Source organism: Pongo pygmaeus, chromosome 23 (assembly GCF_028885625.2).
Source record: "Pongo pygmaeus isolate AG05252 chromosome 23, NHGRI_mPonPyg2-v2.0_pri, whole genome shotgun sequence".
NCBI lineage: Eukaryota > Metazoa > Chordata > Mammalia > Primates > Hominidae > Pongo > Pongo pygmaeus.
Window position 1 is genome coordinate 43,055,184 of NC_085931.1, and position 26,796 is coordinate 43,081,979.

The 26,796-nt window shown below is 39.9% G+C and overlaps 1 protein-coding gene across 12 annotated transcripts; it reads right to left on the reverse strand.

The window, feature by feature from the left end:
* Positions 1–405: 405 nt before the first annotated feature.
* Positions 406–24,534, reverse strand: C23H22orf42 (chromosome 23 C22orf42 homolog). Of its 12 annotated transcripts, none has more exons than XM_054470109.1 (10): positions 24,190–24,504; positions 19,449–19,523; positions 17,769–17,833; positions 17,270–17,297; positions 16,688–16,752; positions 16,126–16,153; positions 15,501–15,980; positions 15,264–15,401; positions 14,864–15,181; positions 4,740–5,097 (listed from the first exon to the last, which is right to left on the reverse strand). In XM_054470109.1, exons 1-7 carry the CDS (start codon positions 24,419–24,421, stop codon positions 15,895–15,897), a joined length of 579 nt encoding a protein of 192 aa, XP_054326084.1. In that variant the 5' UTR covers positions 24,422–24,504; the 3' UTR covers positions 4,740–5,097; positions 14,864–15,181; positions 15,264–15,401; positions 15,501–15,894. The 12 variants fall into 12 exon arrangements, with proteins under 12 accessions (XP_054326086.1, XP_054326087.1, XP_054326077.1 ...); XM_054470107.2 differs by lacking the exon at positions 4,740–5,097 and adding an exon at positions 7,379–9,549 and having other exon boundaries at positions 24,190–24,520; XM_054470113.1 differs by lacking the exons at positions 4,740–5,097; positions 15,264–15,401 and adding exons at positions 10,351–10,608; positions 14,148–14,232 and having other exon boundaries at positions 14,864–15,077; positions 24,190–24,523.
* Between the last annotated feature and the right edge of the window lie 2,262 nt (positions 24,535–26,796).

A 26,796-nucleotide genomic window follows, 5' to 3' on the forward strand; every position in this document is an offset into this window, starting at 1 on the left:
AGGTCAGGAGTTCAAGACCACCTGGCCAAGATGGTGAAACCCCATCTCTACTAAAAATACAAAAATTAGCTGGGCGTGGTGGCAGGCACATGTAATTTCAGCTGCTCGGGAGGCTGAGGCAGAGAATTGCTGGAACCCGGGAGGCAGAGGTTGCAGTGAGCTGAGATCACGCCACTGCACTCCAGCCTGGGCAGCAGAGCGAGACTCCCTCTCAAAAAAATAAAAAAAATTCAAGGTCTGCCTTTCCCGCATTCCTGCCTTCCCTCATCACCCCAGCCCACTACCCCAAACTCAAAGCATTTGCTCTCTGTTCCCATCACCCAGCACTAAATGGAGACTGTTCTCTTGTTATGTGTACTTGTGTTTACCTGCTCACCAGATTGTAAAATCTCAAAGGCAGAGACTGGATTTTACAACAGTTTAATATTTGCACAATATTTGAGAGTCTGCACAGAACATTTTGAGATTTGTTTTCTCAGTAGTTCCTTACAATTCCCATATTGTAGGTAATGACAGTTTTACTGCCAACGAAATAAAAACATAAAGTGACTGCCTAAGAGTCACATGGTTTATGGCAGAACTAGGACTCAAGCCCAGTTCTTCTGAAATCCAAATCCATGCTGCTTTCACCCATGCCCTCGTGGTGCCCAGCCCTGTGCCTCATAGCCCGGGTGCTGAGGTGGAGCAGCTCCTGTCCAGGTCCCAAGATAGGCTCCCACTGCTCCAGATGTCCCCATGGATCACCCCCCAGCAAAGGACCTCCTGCCAGCAGCTCCGGGAAGGAGCTCTGCAGAGAGCTCTTTGGAAGCCAGAGCAGAAAGGGAGCAGGCACCTGCTGGACAACTGGGCCTCCTTCCAAATCAGATTCCTTCCACGACAAAGCTGCTCTCCTTCACCCAGAACACCACTGTCACCTCCTCACAGAGGAGAAACATCTTTGTTCTTCCATCTCAAAAGAGCTGGCTTTGCTGATATGATGGTCCCCAAAGAGCGAGTCAGCCTCATCAGCAGTTTTTCCTCCTCCCTCCTCCCCATTCTTCCTGGTGCGTCATCTTGCAAGGTGACACATACATTTTGGCTTTGGCAGGACTCCTGCCTGTTGGGAGTCAGGAAGTTCACTTTGTCCTCTTAAGTCTCTATGTTGACACGTCCTTGCCTGTAAACACAAGAATTGAGAGGGGATATGATGATTCCAGAGATAGAAAATAGATCTCTAATCAAATTTCACATCTTAAGAAGGCCTGTGACGCTGGGACCACGGGTACCACGTTGAGAAGGGTTCCACCCAGTGGTCATGAGTACGGACCTTGTTCTCAGACCTGACTCCTCCAGGCAGGTTATTTGACATTGATGAACCTCAGTATTCTGTGAAATGGGGATCATCCTCTGATTTCTAAGGGCAGTTAAATGAGATCAAGCATGTAAAGCTCTTAGCACCAAGCCTGGTGTATGGTGTGTGCTCCATGCATGCTGTGTTTGTTCTTAATGGGTGCCAGAGCTTGTGGTGAAAGCAGCGTGAGTCATCCTGCTTCCCTGCGACCCTCCAGAACTAGCAGCCCAATGTAAGGGGCCACGTTAAGTATCAGAGAGGGAGAAAGGATCATTTTCATTTACTCAGCATCTCTCAGATATCAAGGACCAGATACCTAAGTATGTTGTGTCATTCAGTTATAAAGGCCCTGTGAAGTGAGTTTCGGTTGCACCTTTCTTTAGGACGGTCAGCTGGGTCTCTGCTAAACATCAAGCACTGTGACACAGGCTCATACAAAAACTACTCCCTAGGACCCCCTATGCCCCCCTCCCCAGCCCCCACCTGCAGCTGTGATTCAGGAAAGCTGAACCATTGACTCCGGTGGGCATTTTTGCTCAGCAGAGTGTCCACAACTCTGCCTGCCCTTCTGAAGCTGAGATGAGACAGTCAGCCCCACGCATGCAATGACAGGATGTCTGGAAATGCAGAGGCCCAAGGAAGTTCATGTCTGGATCAGGTTTTCCCTTTGATTGTGGCCCAGGAATGGGAATGAGCTGGGAGGGCGTTTGCTTCCCTAAGGAGCGAAGTGGCATGGAAGGGGACAGGGATTCTCTACGTTATAGGGTTGAGGTAATCCTGATCTCTTGGTGACCACAAAATAAGAGCAGGGAGGTATCCTCAGGTGTCCCCAGTGCCCCAGGGTCTCAGCAGCCATGGGAAGGTCCAATCTGACCACAACCACAACTCCAGGGGTCTCCCTTCCATCCTCTCTGGTGTTGCTTTAGCCTGTAGGCTAAAGATTAACCCCCACCCTAATCGCTTGTGCTATCTATAGATCACAGACAATGGTGTGGAGAAATACTTGCCTTGCTTACCCCCACCTAGTCACGTACCCCATGCTTGCTCAGTCTATCACGACCCTGTCATGTGGACCCGTTAGAGTTGTAAGCCCTTAAAAGCGCCAGGAACTCTTTCTTTGGGGAGCTCGGTTCTGTTCTTATGATGCAAGTCTGCTGACCTCCCGGCCTAATAAAGCCTCTTCCTTCTTTAACCCGGTGTCTGAGGAGTTTTGTGTGTGGCTCATCCTACTACATTTCTTGGTTCCCTGACCGCGAAGTGAAGCAACCCCTTAGGTGGCTTATGCTTGCCCTGTGGAGCATCCCTGCAGGGGACTCCGGCCAGCTTGAGCTACGCGGTTCCTGAGAGTGCTCCTGGGTAGGCATTTGCCCCGGTGGAATGCCTTGTCAGAGCAGTGCACGGCAGGCCCCCGCAGAGGATCAATGCAGTGGCTGAGCACCAGGAAGGAACTGGCGCTAGGAGTCCGGATATCTGGAATACGGTAGGACTGGTCTTGGGAACTTGCCCACTCCATTTGAGTGGAAGCGTGGCTGATCACCCACGGAGTGCCTTTATCGGCACTTTGGTTTTGCTTTTGATTTTGACTTGATTTGAATTACTTGACAAATGGGCGTGTCTTTATCGGCACTTTGGTTTTGGTTTCGATTTTGACTTGAATTGCTTGACAGGACCGGTCTTGGGAACTTGTCCACTCCATTTGGGTGTAAGCGTGGCCTGATCACCCACAGTGTGCCTTTATTGGCACTTTGGTTTTGGTTTTGGTTTTGATTTTGACTTGGTTTAAATTGCTTGACGAACGGGCGTGCCGTTATCTGCACTTTGGTTTTGGTTTTGATTCTGATTTGGTGTGAATTCCTTGAACCCAGTAACCCGCGGATGGCCCAAATGCATTCAGTCTGTAGCGGCAACTGCTTTGCTGACAGAAGAAAGTAGAAAAATAACTTTTAGAGGAAACCTCATTGTGAACACACCTCACCAGTTCAGAAGTATCCTAAGTTAAAAAAAAAAAAAAAAAGCAAAAAGGTAGCTTAATAATTCAAAAATCTTAAAGTATGGGGCTACTCCGTTAGAAAAAGATGATTTAATATAAACCCCTGAAAATTCCCTTAACCCAGCAGATTTCCTAACAGGAGATTTAAATCTTAATTACCATACAAAGATCCGACCAGACCTAGGAGGAACTACCTTCAGGACAGGATGATAGTTCCTCCCAGGTGATTAAGGAAAAAAAACACAATGGGTATTCTGTAACTGAGGAAAACTCTTGTAGAAGCAGAGTTAGGAAAATTGCCTAATAATTGGTCTGCTCAACTTTGCCACTCAGCCAAGCCTTGAAGTACTTACAGAACCAGGAAAAAAAAAAGCCATCTATACCAATTCTAAGTTAATTTGGACTAAAAAAGGTCTTACTAATAGCAAAAGATAATTGAAATCCCACACTTACAAGGTTTTCAACAAAAGTAAAGTTGTTTTGCTAAAAATTAACAGTGTAACATGTATGATAGTAACTTCTAATCTGTGGCCTTAGACAGTCTAGTCCACAGACCTGAAGGAAGTTTGCTTTGGAAAAGAATGGTTATCATCTTCGAAAAAAAGAAAAAAGAAAAAAAGTGACGGTGCAGAATTTATATAAAAAGGAATGTTATATGGAAAATTCTTGTCCTGAAATAAATTAACTAGTTGTTTAAAGAAAGGGATGTTTGCAATAAGTCAGAAAGTTGAGACATGTCGAAGAATTGTCTGAAAAATCATGAAAATAAGTGTTAGAAAAAGAAATTTATGCAAGAAATGTTGTATAATTTAAATGAATTAGTCTTCCTGAATGTAAAACTATTGAAGAAACAGTTTATGTGCAAGGTGTATAAGGAAAGTAAAATATGCCTTTGGTAAAAGGATTATAAGGAAGCATAAGATTGTGGATTTTTACCTACATTAAAAGGTTACAAAAATTGTTTTGAAGGTTTAAGCAAGTTTTGAAACATTAATTGTAAAGAAAATTCTGTGTGTAAACATATTGGCTAAAGTTAAAGGGGTATCATCCAGTTTTGCTGTGAACTGGACATTAAAATAAAAACACAATGGGTTCTTCTTAAAGCGCTAACCTGCTCTTTGACAAAAATTATAAAAGGTTAAAAAAAGTCTATAAAAATCTTATGGTCAGACATTAAAAATTGAATAAATATGTCTACAAAGTTTTATTAAAACTGTTTAACATTAATAACACTAATATAAAGGTGAAATCTAGCTTATGTGGTATAAACATGCAGGAAGCGTTGTCAAATATAAAATGGTGTTTGGCTTTCTTCGGTCTAAATGTTGTGCCCGAGCCAGTTAGAAAAACGCCACTCTTTGAGATGAATTAAGAGTCCTTTATTAGCCGGCGACCGAGAGACAGCTAACGCTCAAAATTCTCTCAGCCCTGAGGAAGGGACTTGATTAACTTTTATATCTTGGTTTAGGAAGGGGGGGGGTCTAGTTAAAACAATTTTACAGAAGTTAAGTAGTCAAAAAGTTAAAAGGATAAATGGTTACAGGAAAGTAAACAGTTCCAGGTGCAGGGGCTTTAAGACTATTACGAGGTGATAGACGCGGGGCTCTGGGCGTTATCAATCAGACGAATTCTTGGGTACTGTGGATATAGCTTGTCACAGTATCTTATCAGTTAATTGCATTCTTGGATGTGCTGGGAGTCAGCTTGCACAAGTTAAGTCCTTGAGGAAGGGGCTGCCAGTGAAAGAGCCAAGATGGAGTTTGTCTGGTTCTCTTAGCTAAGGGAGAAAGAAACAAGGCCAGGTGAATAAGGAAGAAACAAGGTTGAGCATTATATAAAAACTAATAAAAGTAGGTGCTAAAGGAAATTTCTCAGTAAGAAGGCACCAAGGACTATAAAGTCCACTGCTGATGTCCCCACATTTAAAATAAAAGGCCCATTTCTTAAAAATTATATACTTGGTTTATCTCCCACTTTCCTTTCCCTCAAAACTAAAAGTCTTTTAGCACATGTACCACCCCTAGAATTTCCGGTAACAGCACCAGCCTGAAGATTATGTTCTCATCAAAGGGTGGAAAGAAGGAAAACTTGAGCTGTATAAACATGTGGCAGCTGGGTCATTGCATGGTGGCTGTTGTGATGAGGTTCTGAATTTTTAATTGTGTATATTTAAATTTATTTAACCATGAAGAGGCACATATATGACTGAGAACCACACTAGACGGGACAGCTCCAGAGATCCAGAAATGAGGAAGACAAGACTCCCCTATCCTGGTGTTTTTTTTCTTTTGCAGAATCGTTTGCTGCTCTGATCCTAGCATACATTTAAGGTTACTTCCTGGGCATCTGCACAAGGGCCAGTCACTGTGTGGGGCTGGGGATATGACCATGAGGACAATATCCAGGTCCAGAGGGATTCCAGCAGGGGGCGGTCTTGCACCCAGTGGAAGAGCATGGCCCTGCTCACCCTGTCTAGACAAGATCAGAATGGCAGGAGCAGAGAGGTAGGGGCAACTCGCTGTCCTCAGGAGTTCACCCTCATCTCCAGGGACCCTGAATCATAAGCTGGGCAGGCTCCAGGATGAGTGTGGGGCTCAAAAGGCTGGACAGGCTGTGAAGAAAACCTTTCCACACCTGCACTAGATCCCAGCCCAGGGGTGATCTAGAACTCATCCCTGGGGTGTGTTCATTAAAACATCCATGGGGCCTAACGTGTCTTCACTGGGACTGAGCTCTGGGGTAAGAACAAATGAGGAAGAGACAGTCACTGCCCTGGCAGTAAACACCCATGGCCAGGTTTCCTCTATCCATCTGTGAGAAGACCCCAAGTTTGATACTGAAGATGTTAAACCATCTCCAAAGTAAGGGGAAACTGAGGTGTTGTGGATTCCACAGAAGAGTTGCAAGGATGACCTGGACTCTAGGGTCAGTCCCCACCCCTTTGCTGAGCTCACCCTGCACTGGAACTCGTGTCCCTCCCCACCTCCCCTGCTACTCGGAAGCGCTGCCACTGCCCTGGCCAAGAACTAGGGGGCTACGTCTAGTTGAAACATATTTCTGGGCCAGACAACCATTGGCCAACAGTGTCTACTGAAGGACCATTCCCCAGGTGACTTCCAGAAGAGGTGAAAAATGAAAACTTATCTGTCCCAGCCCCAGGAAGATCAGGTCCGGGACATCTCTGTGTCTGGCCTGACCCTGAAGTCCATCCCTACTGACTCGTGTCCTGTCTGCTCTGTGTCAGAAAAGTGGGGACCTGATTTCTGTTCTGCCCCTCTCACCAATTTCTACTGGTGTCATTGCCATCATCACACAAAGAGATGGGGAAGACATGGTACAATAAGGAAGCTGCTTTCTCGAGGCACTTAAGATGATGTTCACACCATACTCTTGGCAGACAGGAAGGCCAGGTCCTGCTCACTCCGACTCAGAAGGGGTCTTATATCCTGCCTGGGCCCCGGTAATGATGTTGAACTGATGCCCCTAACCTTGCAACCTTGAGCTTCTCCTCCAACAATGTCCCAATATCCTCATTTTTTTTCCTTCTGATCCTCTAAATCATGTTCCCCTTCAGGTCTAGCACGGGGCTCTCTCTTGCTCTCTCCCATGGAGCCCACTGGGCAGCTGTCCATGAATTCTAAGAACCTCAGTGTTGGTAACACTGATATTTTCCTTGAATCACACATAGCAGGGCCCCTGAAGCACCATGGGGAAACTATTCTCTAGAGATGAAAGATGTCTAGGACAATCTGGTCATGAGAAAATAACTTCTTGGGTGAACAAGTGACATTGCCAAATCAAACAGTTTCATTGTTTTGTTCTGTTTTGTTCATTGAAAGATACTGACACATACAGGACAATCAAATTCTACTGAAAAGCAATGTATTTCCATAGAATGCCTGCTCCAAAAGAAACCTCAAATCATCATGTGGTCCACTTTATTCATATTCATCGTGACTTAAAGCAACTACCTTGGCTTTCTGTGTGTGAAGGTTTTCAGAAGCAAACAAAAACCTATTTCTTTTTTTTTTAAATTTTTTAATTTTATTATTATATACTTTAAGTTTTAGGGTACATGTGCACAATGTGCAGGTTAGTTACATATGTATACATGTGCCATGCTGGTGTGGCTGCACCCATTAACTCGTCATTTAGCATTAGGTATATCTCCTAAAGCTATCCCTCCCCCCTCCCCCCACCCCCCAACAGTCCCCAGAGTGTGATGTTCCCCTTCCTGTGTCCATGTGTTCTCATTGTTCAGTTCCCACCTATGAGTGAGAATATGCGGTGTTTGACAAAAACCTATTTCAACGGTAGCATCAACAGGGCATGATGGAGATTCTCCTCTCCCAGTGTTGAGTTTGTCTTTCCCCACCTTGTGAAGCTTGACCTACCCTTTATCCTCTTAGGAAGGAAGCCAAGAGCTCAGCCTGATGCTCAGTCCCTCAAGCAAACCTATTGTACCCTTTGCATTTTACAGGATTTCCTGAGCAGAGCACACAGAAACTATGACTAGGCTAAGTGAAAAGAGACTGAGTCTCCACATAAACATGGCGTTTCCTATCTCTAGTAACATTATCTGAAGACAAATGTTAGATGTCTTTAGCTTTTTCCTTCCCAGCTTCCTACCACAACTGAGTGTCACATGTGGCTGGGCCAGGGTCTAACTTCAGAGGAACAAGCCCTGCCCCACTCTCTATGCTAAAGATGGCTTGTGGAAGATGAACTCTGAGGCCTTTCCTAGAAAAGGTTGGTGAAGGAGAGAGGTGGCAGGAGTAAAGTATACAGATGAGTCAAATGCTGTGAGGAATAGAAAGGCTAATCAAGAGGTGACATTTCTTATTAATGTCTTAAATGAAGCTATTACTGTGTCTTTTTGTATTAACCTATTCTTTAGGTGACTATTTCACATTGACTAGGTTCCCCTAGTTGGAAAGCCAAGGCTCAGTCATCATTTCTTTCCGCCCCTCTCTGCTTGCCTTCCTTCACCACCAAGGAGGATGGCTCAGCAGCAGCTCAGTCCCTGCTTGTCAACCACCGACCTCCATACACTCCAGCCCCGGTCCACATCCCCCAAGGCTCCTCATGGGATTCCTAAGCAGCACCAGTGCACTGACTGTCACTCTACTCATTTATTGAAAGAATGGTAGGCAAAATAATTGTATTATATCTTTACTAATCTTTTGTTACAAAGACAAATAAAAAAAGCTCTTAAAATGCTGCATTTCCCTATTATTTAGAGATAGTGAGTGCTAACCCTGTGATATTTCTCTTTCTGGTCTTCCCTTTCTTTACACTGTCTGTGCGTCCATTGAGTCAGTGGCTGTTCATGTTCCCACCAGCCCCCGGCAGTGAGACGGTCCATCATGGGGATCAGCACATGGTGAGTGCTGAGCCTCACTACGCTAGCTATGCAGGAGGTCTCCAATGAGGGTGATGGGCGCCAGGCTAACAACAACGTTGTCCTCTGCATTCTGATGTGGCACTGGCCCTTGTCTGTCTGCTATAGATTGGAGCATTTCTGAGGCTTGAGGTGGTCTTGTTATTAAATACAATACAATTATCTTCCTGATTTTCCCCTGCTTTGACCAAGTGCTGAGGAATGACCCCAGCTCTAACAGATGTTGATGTGCACTGTTCTATGTGGTATCTTACACTTCTCAGAATCTGTGAGCTGACCAAAAGCCTGTGGGCTTTCTATGTGTATTTCACAGTAATGCCCATGTTAACGCCTGCTGTTCCAGTATCTTTTGCTACCCTGGGTTATGTGACCACTGAGGCCCCCTTGGATGATGGTCAATGTTTGGCATGCTTTATAGGCCATTACGGTTTCAAGTGTACACATAAGTGCTGGAACTCCCTGGTGTGGGGACACCTTATCTCATGCCTGAGTGACACAGTTGAGTAACACAGAGCATCAACACTGGGACCCATTTCTGGGTTCATGTTTGCCTCTTCCATTCAGGAGGTCAAAATCTGGGTTCATTCTTTTCTGTACCCTCTCCATCCCACAATATCTAAGTAGGATATTCAACTGGCCTTCCGGTACAGCTGTGATGAGGGAGGAAAGAGGTGATTTATGTGAAGTGTATGGTGGTGGTGGGATTTTTTCTTCCTTTCTGTTAGATGAATGACATGACTCGGGAGGCTGAGGTGAGAGGATCACTATAGGCCAGGAATTCAAAAACAGTGACACTTGTACTGTGTTGTGCATGTGGGTCCACATTTTCTGGGGGAAACACACATTGACAAACACACTCACAATCACTACATATTAACTCACTACTAGTTACCTCCCAGCCCTTCTGCACACAAACCCACACCATCTAAATGATATGGCTGTTTCCAGAGACCCTAGCAGATGATCACAGTTCTTCAGTGAGCCATCTGTTTCTCACATCCTACCCCAGGTCCTCACACCTATCAGGAACCTGAAGCCAGGGAGGTTCTCCAGACAAAAGCAGGCAAGAGAATCTTCCCTGACTCATCACTTAGATTTGTCATTAGGAAGGGAGTGGTATTAAAATATGTACAGTGTTAGAGAGGGGAACAATACACAGTGGGGCTCTCGGGGGCTGAAGCAGGAGGGAGGGCATTGGGATAAGTAGCTAATGTATGCAGGGCTTAATAGCTAGATGATGGGTTGACAGGTGCAGGAAACCACCATGCCACACTTTTACATATGTAACAAACCTGCACATCCTGCACATGTATCTCTGAACTTAAAGTAGAAATTAAACTAAAAAAAAAAAAGAAATTGCCAAAGTAGGCAAATCTAGAAAAACAGGAAGTAGATGAGTGGCTGCCTAGGGCCAGGGGTATGGGGGTTGGGGAAAAGAGAGAAGTGACTACTAACGGCTATGGGGTTTCTTCAAAGGGGGAATGAAAATATTCTAAAACTAGATTCTAACAATGATTGCACAACCCTGTAAATGTCGTAAAAACACTGAATCACCCATATTAAATAGGTGAATTGTTTTGCATGTCAACTATGTCTCAATAAAGCTGTTTTTTAAAAAATAAACTTAACCTGGCCAGGCACAGTGACTCACGCCTGTAATGCCAGCACTTTCGGAGGCTGAGGCGGGCAATCACAAGGTCAGGAGATCGTGACCATCCTGGCTAACACGGTGAAACCCCGTCTCTACTAAAAAAATGAATAAATAATACAAAAAACTAGCCGGGCGTGGTGGCGGGCGCCTGTGGTCCCAGCTACTTGGGAGGCTGAGGCAGGAGAATGGCGTGAACCCAGGAGGCGGAGCTTGCAGTTGCGCCGCTGCACTCCAGCCTGGGGGACAGAATGTGACTCCGTCTCAAAGAAAACAAATATCTATTTATTATATATATAAAATATATTTATATATATAATATATATTATATATTATATAATATATATTATATATTTATATACATAATATATATTATATAATATATAATATATATTATATATTTATATACATAATATATATAATATATAATATATATTTATATTTAATATAAATAATAATATATATTATAAATATATTATAATATAAATATAAATATATTTATATAAATATATAATATTTATATTATATTATATATATTAAATATATATAAATACAAATCTAAATATAATAAATAAATATATTATATTATATAATTTTATATAATATTTATATTATATAAATATAATATTTATATAAATATATAATATTTATATATAAATATAAATATAAATATATTATATATTTATATATAATATACATTATATATAAATATAAATATAAATATATTTATATTTATATATAATATACATTATATATAGTTATATATAATGTATATTATATAGTTATATATAATGTATATTATATAGTTATATATTATGTTATATATAGTATAGTTATATATATTATATAGTTATATATAATATATAGTTATATATATTATATAGTTATATATAATATATAGTTATATATATTATATAGTTATATATAATATATAGTTATATATATTATATAGTTATATATAATATATAGTTATATATATTATATAGTTATATATAATATATAGTTATATATATTATATAGTTATATATAATATATAGTTATATATATTATATAGTTATATATAATATATAGTTATATATATTATATAGTTATATATAATATATAGTTATATATATTATATAGTTATATATAATATATAGTTATATATAATATATAGTTATATATATTATATAGTTATATATAATATATAGTTATATATTATATAGTTATATATAATATATAGTTATATATTATATAGTTATATATAATATATAGTTATATATTATATAGTTATATATAATATATAGTTATATATTATATAGTTATATATAATATATAGTTATATATTATATAGTTATATATAATATATAGTTATATATTATATAGTTATATATAATATATAGTTATATATTATATAGTTATATATAATATATAGTTATATATTATATAGTTATATATAATATATAGTTATATATTATATAGTTATATATAATATATAGTTATATATTATATAGTTATATATAATATATAGTTATATATTATATAGTTATATATAATATATAGTTATATATATTATATAGTTATATATAATATAGTTATATATATTATATAGTTATATGTAATATATAGTTATATATAATATATAGTTATATGTAATATATAGTTATATATAATATATAGTTATATGTAATATATAGTTATATATAATATATAGTTATATGTAATATATAGTTATATATAATATATAGTTATATGTAATATATAGTTATATATAATATATAGTTATATGTAATATATAGTTATATATATTATATAGTTATATGTAATATATAGTTATATATATTATATAGTTATATGTAATATATAGTTATATATATTATATAGTTATATGTAATATATAGTTATATATATTATATAGTTATATGTAATATATAGTTATATATATTATATAGTTATATGTAATATATAGTTATATATATTATATAGTTATATGTAATATATAGTTATATATATTATATAGTTATATGTAATATATAGTTATATATATTATATAGTTATATGTAATATATAGTTATATATATTATATAGTTATATGTAATATATAGTTATATATATTATATAGTTATATGTAATATATAGTTATATATATTATATAGTTATATGTATTATATAGTTATATATATTATATAGTTATATATAATATATAGTTATATATATTATATAGTTATATATAATATATAGTTATATATATTATATAGTTATATATAATATATAGTTATATATATTATATAGTTATATATAATATATAGTTATATATATTATATAGTTATAGTTATATATAATATAGTTATATATATTATATAGTTATAGTTATATATAATATAGTTATATAATATATAGTTATATATATTATATAGTTATATAATATATAGTTATATATAATATATAGTTATATATTATATAGTTATATATAATATATAGTTATATATTATATAGTTATATATTACATATATATGTAATATATGTTTTATATATTACATATATATGTAATATATGTTTTATATATTACATATATAACATATAATATAAATATATATAATATAAATATATATTATATATTATATATAATATAATATATATTATATAATATATATAATATAATATATATTATATAATATTATATATAATAGACTTATATATTATATGTATTATATAGTATATAGTTTTATGTATTATATGTTATATATAATATAATATATTTTATTATATATATAATATAATATATTTTATTATATATTTAATATAATATATATTTAATATATATAATCTGTATTTATATATTATATATATAATATATTTATATATTGTTGCGGGAAGTCAGGGACCCCAAACAGAGGGACCAGCTGAAGCCATGACAGAAGAACGTGGATTGTGAAGATTTTATGGACATTTATTAGTTCCCCAAATTAATACTTTTGTAATTTCTTGTGCCTGTCTTTACTGCAATCTCTAAACATAAATTGTAAACATTTCATGGGCACTTATCACTTCCCCAGTCAATATCCTTGTGATTTCCTATGCCTGTCTTTACTTTAATCTCTTAATCTTGTCAGCGGAGGAGGATGTATGTCGCTTCAGGGCTATGTGATAATTGCATTAACTGCACAAATTGTACAGCGTGTGTGTTTGAGCAATATGAAATCTGAGCACCTTGAAAAAAGAACAGGGTAACAGCAATTGTTCAAGGAATAAGAGAGATAACCTTAAACTCTGACCACCAGTGAGCCAGACAGAACAGAGCCATATTTCTCTTCTTTCAAAAGCAAATGGGAGAAATATCGCTGAATTCTTTTTCTCAGCATGGAACATCCCTGAGAAAGAGAGTGCGCACCTAGGGGTAGGTCTCTGAACTGGCCCCCCCAGGGGTGTGGTCGTCTCTTATGGTCAAGGCTGCAGAGATGAAATAAACTCCAGTTTCCCATAGCGCTCCCAGGCTTATTAGGAAGAGGAAATTCCCACCTAATAAATTTTGGTCAGACCAGTTGATCTCAAAACCCTGTCTCCTGATAAGATGTTATCAATGACAATGGTGCCCGAAACTTCATTAGCAATTTTAATTTCGCCTCCGTCCTGTGGTCCTATGATCTCGCCCTGCCTCCACTTGCCTTGTGATATTCTATTACCCTGTTAAGTATTTGATGTCTGTCACCCACACCTATTCGCACACTCCCTCCCCTTTTGAAAATCCCTAATAAAAACTTGCTGGTTTTTGTGTCTTGTGGGGCATCATGGATCCTACCAACGTGTGATGTCTCCCCTGGACGCCCAGTGTTAAAATTTCTCTCTTTTGTACTCTGTCCCTTTATTTCTCAAGCCAGCCGACACTTAGGAAAAATAGAAAAGAACCTACGTGATTATCGGGGCAGGTCCCCCGATAATATATGTATTTCGTATATATTTTATATATATATATATATATTTTTTTTTTTTTTTCTTTTGTGGCAGTCTCAGTCTGTCGCCCAGGCTGGAGTGCAGTGGCGCAATCCTGGCTCACTGCAAGCTCCGCCTCCCGGGTTCATGCCTCAGCCTCCCCAGTAGCTGGGACCACAGGTGCCCGCCACCACACCCGGCTAATTTTTTGTATTTTTAGTAGAGATGGAGTTTCACCATGTTAGCTAGGATGGTCTCGATCTCCTGACCTCGTGACCCGCACACCTCTGCCTCCCAAAGTGCTGGGATTACAGGCATGAGCTACTGTGCCCGGCCCACTGTAAGTGTGTGTGTGTGTATATATATATATATATAAATATATATGGCTGGGCACGGTGGCTCACGCCTGTAATCCCAGCACTTTGGGAGGCTGAGGTGGGGGTATCACTTGAGATCAGGAGTTGGAGACCAGCCTGGCCAACATGGTGAAACCCCGTCTCTACTAAAAATACAAAATACTAAACATATGAAAATAGCCTCATTTATAACACAAACCCCCAATATATTATGTTACCCATGTCTTACCATGATTTCAAACAACTTTCAGATTTATTTTCAGTTCCTGATTTCTACCACTCAGACTGGGCTGGAGGAACTCTAAGAAACAGACTTCCTGCTGACCCTCCTGCTCCGACTTCTAGGCATGTCTTTGGTCCAAATTTGGGCTCCTCTTCCTCCCTCATGCAAACGAACTCTTAAAGATTAGTCCACCAAGTCTTCTAGAGATGTCTACACAAGTCTGAATTTTAAGGTAAAAGTGGCTGAGATTTAAGTTGAGAGTCAGTGTGGCAGATTCCTGGCTCTTAAAGTTTTTTACTTTGAAGACGATAAAATGCATGAATCCTACTAGGGCAGAAAGAGTTCACAATAGCTGTTTTGGTGACAAAGCACTTGTTCTACATAGCCCAAAGGTAAATGCCAATACCTATTCAGAATGGAGCAGGGAAATTGAAAATAAATTTGAACCCTTCTAATGTAAAACTTCTGTTTCATATCCTGGCTCTTAGCAGCTGAGTGATCTTGGGCAAGTAATATAACCTTTCTGAGCCTTCATTTTCTCACCCTAAAATGGAGATAACATCAATATTGTCTCCATCACTCCCAACCCCCCTTACTGTTTGGTAAGAATTACATGAGATAAAATATGTAACTACCACAGTACCTGGTACAAAATAAGGAGTCAGTTAATATTAGCTCTTCTTCCTCCACCAGCTCAGCTCCTTTCCTCTTCCTTATCCAGGAAATACAGAAATATATGGATTCACCGTAGAAGCTGGACCCAGCTCCTCAGATGCAGCAGATGGATTGGCCCACTCTGTAATGACCCAGTATGGGGCGGGTGTTCTCCTGCAGAGTGACTGAGAATGTGAGCCTCAGAATGAAATGTAGGAACACCAGGCTCCATGAGGACTGGCTGCAGCCACAAACTGCAGGTCACTGTTCACAGGTGCTCAGTAGGAAGGGAGAGAGGCTTATGATTTTTTTTCACCCAGATGGAAATATGCATTCATAAAATGATTTTAGCTGGGCGTGATGGCAGGCATCTGTAATCCCAGCTACTCGGGACACGGAAGCCGGAGAAGTCCTCGAACCTGGGAGCTGATGGGTTCATTGAGCCGAGATTGTGCCATTTTAACCCAGCCTAGGGGAAAAGAACAAGACTTTGTCTCAAAAGAAAAATATATATATATCTCTACATATATATATATATATCTCTACATATATATATATCTCTACATATATATATATCTACGTATATCTATCTATCTATCTATATATATACTTACAGAGGTAATCTTCGCATCTCTCCTTTGCCTGCAATAGGAGAAAGGAAAACGCCATGAGGATCAGATCATGCTGGGCCCTGTTGGCACAGGTCTATTATTCACTTGGTGACAGTAGAAAAAAACATGTCAAACAGTGATCAAGTCACTGGCCCCCCGAATGAAGCATAGATGATGCTTGTGGAAAAGGCAATGGGTTTTCATGGAATATTTAGCAAGTCCATGTTGGCTGGCAAACATAAAATTATTTTTCAAGAAGAAAAAGTTGCTACTGAGAAATATGCTCACTACCAGATAGTTTGTAAGTGATGCTCTCATTTTGACTACCGTCATCCAACAGGACTCAGTTGGTCATAAACTCCAGTGACCGGTCGCTAGAGTCCATGACCAAGACCTGATGGACAACAGCAATCAAATATGATATTCCCTTGATATTCCAGCCAACAAAAAAATTGTATTTGTCTTCTATAATATACATGGTCAGATTTTTATATCTTCATTTCATTAATAAGTCAAGAGGACTCAGAAAAAACATTTCTCTTCCAGACAAAGAAATGCATCTTACCATCTCCTGTGTCACGAGGTCTTCAAGACAGACAGATGAGCCTTCATTGAGATCTTTGACCAAATCTAGGAGAACATAGTGACAGTCAGTGCATTGGTGTTGCTGAGGAATCCCACAAGGAGCCTTGGGGGATGTGGACCGGGGCTGGAGTGTATGGAGGTGGGCAGTTGACAGGCATGGACTGAGCTGCTACTGGACCATTCTCCTTGGTGTTGAAGGAAGGCAAAGGAGAAGGGCAGAAAGAAATGAAAGAGCCTTGGCTTTCCAGCTACAGCAACCTCATGAATGTGAAATAGTCACCCTAAGAATCGGTTAACACAGAAAGGCACTGTACTATAGAAACGGGAAGTACATTTGTGGCTGCCTAGATCCAGGGGTGTGGGAGTTGGGAAAGACAAAGGAGTGACTACTAGTGGGGTTTCTTTGAGGGGGAATAAAGAGGTTCTAAGATTAGATTGTAACAATAGTTGCACAACCCTGTGAATATAGTAAAAACGCTGAATCACTTACATTAAATGGGTGAATTGTTTTGCATGTCAACTACATCTAAATAAAGCTTTTTTTAAAAAAAAGAATACGTACGGTGGTCGTGCTCGGCCTCAGATATTTCCTGCAATAAGAGAAAAGAAAAAGAAACACCATGAGGATCAGATCATGCTGGGTTCTGTTGGCAAAGGCCTTTTATTCACTTGGTGAAATAAAAAACTGGATGTCAAACAGTGATCAAGTCACTGGCCCCCAAATAAAGCATAGAGGATGCTTGTGGAAAATGCATTGGGCTTTTTGGAATATTTAGCAAGTTTCCATGTTGGCTGGCAAATACAAAATTATTTTTCAAGGAGAAAAGGTTGCTACTGAGAAATACGCTCACTACCAAACAGCTTGTAAGTGATGCCGTCCTTTGACTGCCATCGTCAATCAGGCCTCAGTTGGTCATAACCTCCAGTGACCGGTCGCTAGAGTCCATGACCAACTGAGACCTGAATCATGATGGCAGTAAAAAATGATATTCACTTGATATTCTAGAAGCCCCAGAAAAAACAAAAAGCATTTCTCTTCCAGAGAAAGAAATACATCTTACAATATCTGACGTTATATTCTCCTCCACACCGCTGTGTGCAGATGCCTGCACATCTTCAGTGGGACCTAGGAGAAGATAGAGTGACAGTCAGTGCATTGGTGCTGCTGAGGAATCCCACAAGGAGCCTTGGGGGATGTGGACCGGGGCTGGAGTGTGGAGGTGGGCAATTGACAGGTACGCACTGAGCTGCTGCTGGACCATTCTCCTTGATGTTGAAGGAAGGCAAAGGAGAGGGGCAGAAAGAAATGAAAGAGCCTTGGCGTTCCAGCTAGGGCAACCTCATCAATGTCACCTGAAGAACAGTTTAATACAGAATGGCACTGTATGGTTCAGCGACAGCATCTCGTCACACCTCCTCCCCATTTGAAGGTCCAGGCAAATCCCCAATTTTATGAAATGTTACAAGATCATTTAACTTCTGTGGCTCTACATATCCTGCCACTACATTGATCATCTACCCTGTTGTGTTTTTCAAATTGTAGTGAAGCATGCATATTTATCATTTTAATTATTAAGTGTGCATTTTAATGAGATTACATTCAATGAGCTACATTCAGGATGCTGTGTCAATAATGAGAAATATCTAAATTCATAATCTAAGCTTCAACTTGGGCAATGAGAGAAAAACAGCAGTGTAATATAGAACAGAGGAAAAATAAATGATTGCAGAATACAGTGGAATAGAAAACAGGAAATCCTCAGAGAAAATCTACAAAACCAAAAGCCAGTTCTTTGAAAAGATCAGTAACATTGATAAACCTCTACCTTGGCTACCCACAAAGGAAAGAAAGAAGTCACAGTATACTCATAATATCCGTTTAAGAGGAGTCAGATCAAAAAATAGTAAATAATAAAGGAATATCCTGAACACGTCTGTGCTCACAATTGGATACAGTAGATGAAATGAGCTAATTGTTAAAATCTATTTTAGAAGACCAAAACTCAGGAGAAATAGATCATCTGAATAGGCCTATATTTATTTTAGAAATTGAATCAATGATTAATATCTTTTCAAAAAACTAAAACACTATATTGAGATGATTTCACTGGTAAATTCTACTGAAATTCTTACAAAGAAAAATGTAGTCTTACCATACAAGCAAGTAATCATAATCCTAAGTATTTCTTCAGTTACATTTTAAAAATTGTGTTTCCAAAGAAGACACAGGAAGGTTTTTATAATAGCTGTATTCATAATTGACCAAACTGAAAGCAAATGTCTAAACATTTGAGATGTCCTTCACTATCAAAGTTGAACTAAGCCTGAGCAATGGTGAAATCCCATCTCTACAAAAAAAAAAAGAAAAAAAAATTAGCTTGGTATAGTGGCATGTGCCTCATGGTCAGCTACTTGGGAAGCTGAGGTGGAAGGATCACCTGAACCTGGGGAGGTCAAGATCGCAGTGAGCTGTGATTGCACCAATGCACTCCTGGGCGACAAATGAGACCTTTTCTCTCTCTCTCTCACACACACACACACAAAAGAACTGAACTCTAAGTTGTCAATATTACTTTACTTGTGTAGTTGTATCATCTACCATTGATTTAATGCATTTAAATTGGCACAAATAAATGAAGAACATGACATAGCATTTACTGAGTTTCTCTAATATGGAGCACTGAATGAATAAACTAGAATTATTTGCTTGAATGAACTTAATGATTTAATTTCCACGTTACCTATATTTTCTAGAGGCCAAATTCCGTGCCGTCTCCATATTATTTTTAACCAGCGCTTGGAGTGGGCGTCCAAACCTGCAAGGTAGAGCAGACTTCTTATAGATTCTAGGAAATGGATTATAATAAAGACAGTGCTTGACATGTTACTGGCAGAGGACAGCAGAGAAATTAGTAAAAACTAATTCACAGGTGAAAGTTTTGATCCCGGTTTTCGCCGTCTGCTTTTCAACTCTACCTGAATTAGATTTGGGTTCTAGGAAGATTTTGCAAGGTTCATTGCACTTAAAATGGACTGTTTGTGCAGGCAGATACCTTTATTTAGATGAGACAATACAGAAAAGCAGCAGATCCAAGTCACCAAGAATGGCATGGGTTCAAATCCTACTTAGAATCTGCACATACCTGGGAGAGCGAAATGAACCCCTCTGTACCTCAGTTCCCTATTCTGAGATGTGGGAATGTTAGTAGATCTATGCTATAGACCTACTAAGATCTATAGGGCTAAAAAGGATGAGATACAGATAAAGGCTTAAGAAGACTCATGCTTTGTAAATGCCCAACAGTGTTCAATCATTCAATGTCTGGAAGAATAATCCAGATACTTGGTAGTGGTTGAATACAGAGAGGGAGCATGTATGGCTCCCGGGCAGGGGAGGGTAGAAAGTGACTTCACTGTTTCCATGGGCATGATGCTTTCTAGCTCATGAAAGAGATCTGTTATTTCTTTGATCCCCACATTAGCCCCAAGGGACGGGCAGAGCAGGGGCTACAAACCCGTATTTTCCAATTCAATGAATTAAAACTTAGACGTTTTGAGTGACTTCCCCAGAGTTACCACAGTGAGGCATGAAGATCTGGGGCAAGAATGTAGTTTGTTCCCTGGGGACAGAGACCCCTCAACACCTGAGTCCTCTAAATCATGCCGTGGACCCTGAACTGAGAGCTCTTCTCACAAGCTTTGTCAAATCCTGCTGCCCCAGTATTTCTTTGGGATGGTTGATGCCCTGGAGAGGTGGCAGGTGGCTTACTGCATTTACTCACCTGCTCTATTATCCCTGCATTTTCACTTTGATTAGCTTTATGACCCGTAAGACAAACATTTCAAGTCTCTCAGTTATGATGCACAGTCGGAGATTTTACCTAAATCCACTCTTTCCACTCATCAGGTGATTCTCATCTGCTGGCCTGGAGGTGGCCTGCCATGTAAGAGGACACACAGCATATCATGGAGCTGCTGCGTGCCCCAGTCCTGTGTACACTCACGCCTTGCTTCTGCTTTCCCAGCTCTGACAATCCTAATTCTGGCTTCCAAAGCAATCGTGTACTTCCCTCTCTGTTCTCAGACTTACCTAAACTGTTTAACGTTTTAATCAATGTTGTGACCATGACTGAGCTGTGACATTTGATATATCATAGTGTATTTCTATCCATTTATAGATGTGTTAATAGCATTTAACTTCATTTTTCAGAGTTTTAGGAACATTTCTGGGCTAGGTGTGCTGGCTCATGGCTGTAATCCTGACATTTTTGGAGGCTAAGGCAGGAGGATTGCTTGAGGTCAGAAGTTTGAGACCAGCCTGGGCAACATAGTGAGACCTCTTCTCTACAAAAAATGTTTTAAAAATTAGCCAGGTGTGGTAGTGAGCTTTTCTTTACCTAGGTATATGGAAGACTGATGTGGGAGGATTGTTTGAGCCAAGGAGTTTGAGGCTGCAGTGAGCTATGATCATGCCACTGCACTCCAGCCTGGGTGACAAAGCAAGACCCTGTCTCTTAAAAATAAAAAGCATTACCGAGTTACAAGTATCTCCATTTTATTTCTCATTATCTAACGTTACTGTTTTAATCCTGAGGCTTAACTAATTTAATAAACTAAAGGAAATTTTTTAAAAGAGGTAGTATCCAAAGCAGCTCATATGCACCTTTTAATAAATTCTAGTTTTATATGCCATGTCTAGAATTTACATTCTTGATCTGACTCTTACTTTTTCAAACCTTGAAAAACTCACTTTATACTTCTTATATCCAGCCTTCTCATATGTGACACAAGGAAAATTCCCATATTACACCTAACTTAAAACATTGAGAGGATCAAATAAAATGCAAGAGCAGTCTATTTACTACATAATGCACAATCAATTACAAAACAAAGCTTCTGGGTGAAAAGTAAACAGTTAACATCCTTTGGAAAACCCATAGCAAAATAACATTTTGAGAAAATACACACTTTGGCTACCCACTGAAGTTAAGGAGAAAACAGTCACAGGTCAGCATCAAGAATTCCCCAGCATTGTTTTTTTGTTTGTTTTAATAATCACACATTATTCCCCCTGCTTTTTTCATGTATATTACTGCATGTTCTCCCTTTTTGCTTTTCTGTGTAACCTATCTGGGGAATCACTCCATAGCAGTAAAAAGACATCTTACTCTTGTTTACAGCTCCATAGTTCTCCTTTAGGTGGAAGTACCAGTTAATTTTACTAGTCCCTTACTAGACATTTCAGTTATTTCCAATATTGAGCTATTGAAAATAATGCAACAAGGACTTTGTGCATAGGTTGTTTCATATTTATGGAGTATACCTTCAGGATAAAATGCCTCAAAGTAGGATTTCCGGTTTAAATGCATTTGCAAGGTTGTGAGATTGTGCCAAATTCTGCTTTGTGGAGTCAAGCCATTTTGCATTTCCACCAGCAATATATGCGTGCAACTTTCCTTACAGCCAAACCAAAGAATGTATTGCCACGTTTTTGGAATTTCACTCAATAGGAGAGACACTGCAGTACAGTTGTCATTTGCCTTTCTCTTATGTGTGAAGATGTGTTTAAGGATCATCTGCATTTCTTTTTCTGTGACTTGTCTATTTACCACTTTATTACCTACTTTTAGGTTCACTTGAATCTAAAGATTCTCAGGTCAGCTTATTTCAGGTCATTATTGTTTGTCTCTTCACTGTTGACTCTCACCTGAACTACGCCACCAACCTCCTAGCTGGTCTCCCTGCTTCCACCCTTGCCTGCATTACAGTATATTCTCACAGAGCCGCTGGTCAGTCTTTTTCTTGGAGAATTAACAGTAATCCCTAGGCTATAATCCTCCAGTGGTTTCCCATCTCAACTAAAGTCCATATTCTTTGTCAACGCTCACTACATGTACAAGGCCTTAGCCCATCATATTCATTTCACTCTGCTGCAGCCACCTTTGTGTCTTTCTGTCCTTTTCCCAAAACAAGTTCCTTCCCATTTCAGGAATTCCAAAGAAGAATTTCCTCTTTGGAAGCCCTCTCCCATCATCCTCACAAGGCTCCCCCTCACTTTTCAATTTATTTTTAAAAACAAATAAGATGGGATCTCTCTCTGTCTATGAAGGTGGGGACCTTCTGTCTTATTTCATAAAGAAAGGGACACAACAAGCACCAAGAGGCACAAAAACAGTCGTGAGAGAGTAGTCAGAGCTCCTCCTTCCACTACCAGCTACGAACTGAAGGCTGCTGGCCCTGGCCGTTGCCTAGTAACCACAAAGCCTCCTATGTCACCCGGTTGCCAGGAAACAACCAAGTCAGGCTAGTGGCTCACAATGGCCGACCCCACACGCCCACCCCATGCCTCACAATGCCCATCCCCGCTGCTGCCCACCTTGTAGCCGCCCTGCCCCTCTGCGGTGACTGCACTATTCGTCCTGGGCTGCCTGAGCCTTCCAGTCCTGAGAAAAGTGCAGCGGGGTGGGGGTTGTTGTTGGAAGTCACCCTGGGCAATGAACTCAATAGAAAACCCCGGTTACTAAAGTCAGTTCCACTAGCATCTCTGTTTTCCTGAGTCTGGCAGCTTTCATTTGCTCACCAAATGTAGTTATACACAAATTTTGGACTGCTTTTGTAAGTAAATGCTTCTCTCTTGTCTTACAAGTGTTAGTTTTTGTCTTCAACTTGACCATAGCAACTCCTAGAGCTCTGGTCCCACTCTCAATAAAGAGTGATGACTGTGACTTGAATGAAACCCTAGGACACATCACACTTTCCCTTCCTTGTCTATGAAATAGGGACTACACTGTTCTAGGGCTGGAGAGACACTCATGTCAAAGTGGGAATTTTAAAGTAATCAGAGCTCCATGGCTAAACTCTTTTGGGTAAAACCAACACAAAAACAACTTCTTTACAGCTCTGGCAGTAACATTTCCTACCTTCTGCAGTCATTTTAAGTATGTCCCCCAATTTTTTTTCCTTCTTTCTTCAAATTACAATTGGAAGAAATAAAGCAGCTTCTGTCAATGTGACTTAAAACCGTCTATTAAGAATACTATATAATCTCTTCCATGGAAAACTGTATTTTGAGTTTAAGAAGTCTCTACATATTTGAGTCTAAATTATCCCAATTATTAGCTACCTTAAGGAATGGGAGAAAAGAAACAATTGGGCCCTTAACTGGCTCCTTCACTTAGGTACCAGACCAGCTGGATAGGTAAGGATAGAGAATGGGATGGGGACTCCAAAACTGGAGTATTTGAAATTTTACTGAGAAAAGGGAGGGACTAGACCAAAAAGTCCTCAACAAAGAAGGCTCAACAACAAAGACAAGAGGCAGAACCAGCCTTTGTCTCCCATGCCTAGCCCTGGGAAAGCTGGCCGTAGGCAGGAGGGAGCTGAAAGCTGAGGATGTGTCTGAGGGTGAGGGACTACAAAGGGGTGGGGGCGGTGGTGGCCAGAGAGATGCCAGAGAGCAAATGGCACCCATGGCTTCTTTACCTTTGGGCATCTTTGGCATCTTCGGCGTCTTCGGGAGGCTGAGGTACTGCATGTGTTGGGCCTTCGCGGCTTTCAAATCCAATTTGGCAGGCTTTGCAGTGGTGGATGCTGGTGCTGCGGCTGCCACAGTCTCAGGAATCTCACACTCATGGCAGGGTCCCACATCTGGCCTGCAGCTGTCACAGTTGAGGCCACCGCTGGGGCCCAGGCAGCAAGTCAGTTTGCTCCCCATTGGGCACCTAAACACACAAAAAAGTCCAAGAGGCACAAGTGACAGAATGTAGTGGGAGCTCCTCCTCCTTCTACTGCCAGCTACGAACTGAAGGCTGCTGGCCCTGGCCGTTGCCTAGTAACCACAAAGCCTCCTATGTCACCTGGTTGCCAGGAAACAACCAAGTCAGGCTAGTGGCTCACAGTGGCCGACCCCACACACCCACCCCATGCCTCACAATGCCCATCCCCGCTGCTGCCCACCTTGTAGCCGCCCTGCCCCTCTGCGGTGACTGCACTATTCGTCCTGGGCTGCCTGAGCTTTCCAGTCCTGAGAAAAGTGCAGCGGGATGGGGGTTGTTGTTGGAAGTCACCCTGGGCAATGAACTCAATAGAAAACCCCGGTTACTTAAGTCAGTTCCATTAGCATCGCTGTTGTCCTGAGTCTGGCAGCTTTCATTTGCTCACCAAATGTAGTTATACACAAATTTCGGACTGCTTTTGTAAGTAAATGCTTCTCTCCTGTCTTACAAGTGTTAGTTTTTGTCTTCAACTTGACCATAGCAACTCCTAGAGCCCTGGTCCCACTCGCGATAAAGCGTGATGACTGTGACTTGAATGAAACCCTAGGACACATCACACTTTCCCTTCCTTGTGTATAAAATAGGGACTGAACTCATCCTTCCCAGTTCTGAAATGCTAGGACCTACCAACTCTCTTTTCTCCATTTGTTTGTTTCTTCCATGGCAGGGATATTCAGATATTTCTTTTACTAACAATGCATAAAGCATGTTTTTCTCACACAAAATTGAGAACCACACAGTGGGATACCACTATCCTCATTTGATGAAGATGAATAGTAAATATCTGGCAAGCCTGACAGTGTTCCAACTGTGGTATACTAATTTAACCCCCAGAAACCACTCCATTTTATGGATTTTACAGAATCAGTCTAGGTGGAGAAGTTAAGTAGCTTCCCCAAGTTTCCATGACTGCTCAAGATGGGGCCAGGATTTAATCCTGAGTAATCTTGATCCCCACAAGCCGATCATGATTCTCAGAAAGTAAAGGTAGACGTCATGCTTGGAGGGTAAGTGACCTTGTAGATTAGTATTTTTTTAAAGAATAACAGTTTTTTGATGTGGATTTTAAAATGCCTCCCCTTCATTCAGCATTAAGTCTCTTATAAGTGCCAATACTGCATGTGTGAAACAGTCCCAACCCTCAGTGAATTCAGGCAGATGAGCAAACAAAGGTTTAGAGGGTTTAATTATCTGAGGCTACACTGCTGGACAGTGAATCAATCTGCAATAAAAATGCAGATCTAAAATTAGATGCTGGGGTAGAGTTTGAATTTTATTCTGGAGACGAGAGTCACTGAACCACACATGGGTGAGGAGTCTCTATCCTATGTGTTTGCAGTGACGTCACTGTGCAATGGAGAGGGCTTGATGAAAGCAATGGGGCTAATTAAGAGACCCTATGTTCATCTGGAGAACAGTAAGGCTAAAGGCAGCAGCAGTGACTGAAGTGGAAGGAAAAGTTTTGTGATCACTTGGGAGATAGAACAGGAAGTGCTTGGTGATTAGACGTGGAGGAAGAGGGGAAGGAAAAACAGGCTGCTAAGGCCCTAGTTTGATGGACTGTGTAAATAGCAGTGATTCTCCCCTAGACAGAGAATGGAGGAAGAGGAAGAGGTGTGGGGAATGAGACAGTTTTGAACTCTTTAAGTGTCACATTGAAATGGAACCCTCTGGTTGAAAATTGGATATAAACCTCTGTAGGCTAAGTCCATTCTGTGACATCCCAACTCATGTTTTCAAAAGTAACACACACACAGTAACTCAAACCAGTAAGGAAATTTCCTCAAATTTACATACTAAGAACATGACAACTTTTTAGTGATTACTTTCTTAGGGAAACTTTGAATTTATGGTTGTAGCAAATGAGGTGTCACATAAAATAAAACTGTTATATAAGAACAATTAAATTCTATTGTCATAACAGCATACAGAAAACAATTGAAGCCATGGGTGTGACCGTGATTGCTTTAAAAAGCTGTGTCTAATAAGGGGAGGGGTTTGGAGAGAAAGGAGACTTGGGGAATAGGGAAATGTACGTGGCATGAAGTAAAGCCTGCAAAAGTGAAAAGTGAGAGTCAGGGCACCTGAGTGTTCATCAGAAATGGCTGATCTGGTGAGTCTCATCGGAAGGGAGGTGCTGTCTGCTTCTCATTTCTGTAATGGCCTCACCTAGCACAGGGCCTGGTCAGTAGGTTCTTTATACCTAATACCCCAATCAACAGAGTCACATTTTGCCAAGAATGCAGAAAAGCCACAAATGCCATTGCCTGTGGCAGCTCAGTGATTGGGGATGTGTGTGAGTAAGCTGAGCGTC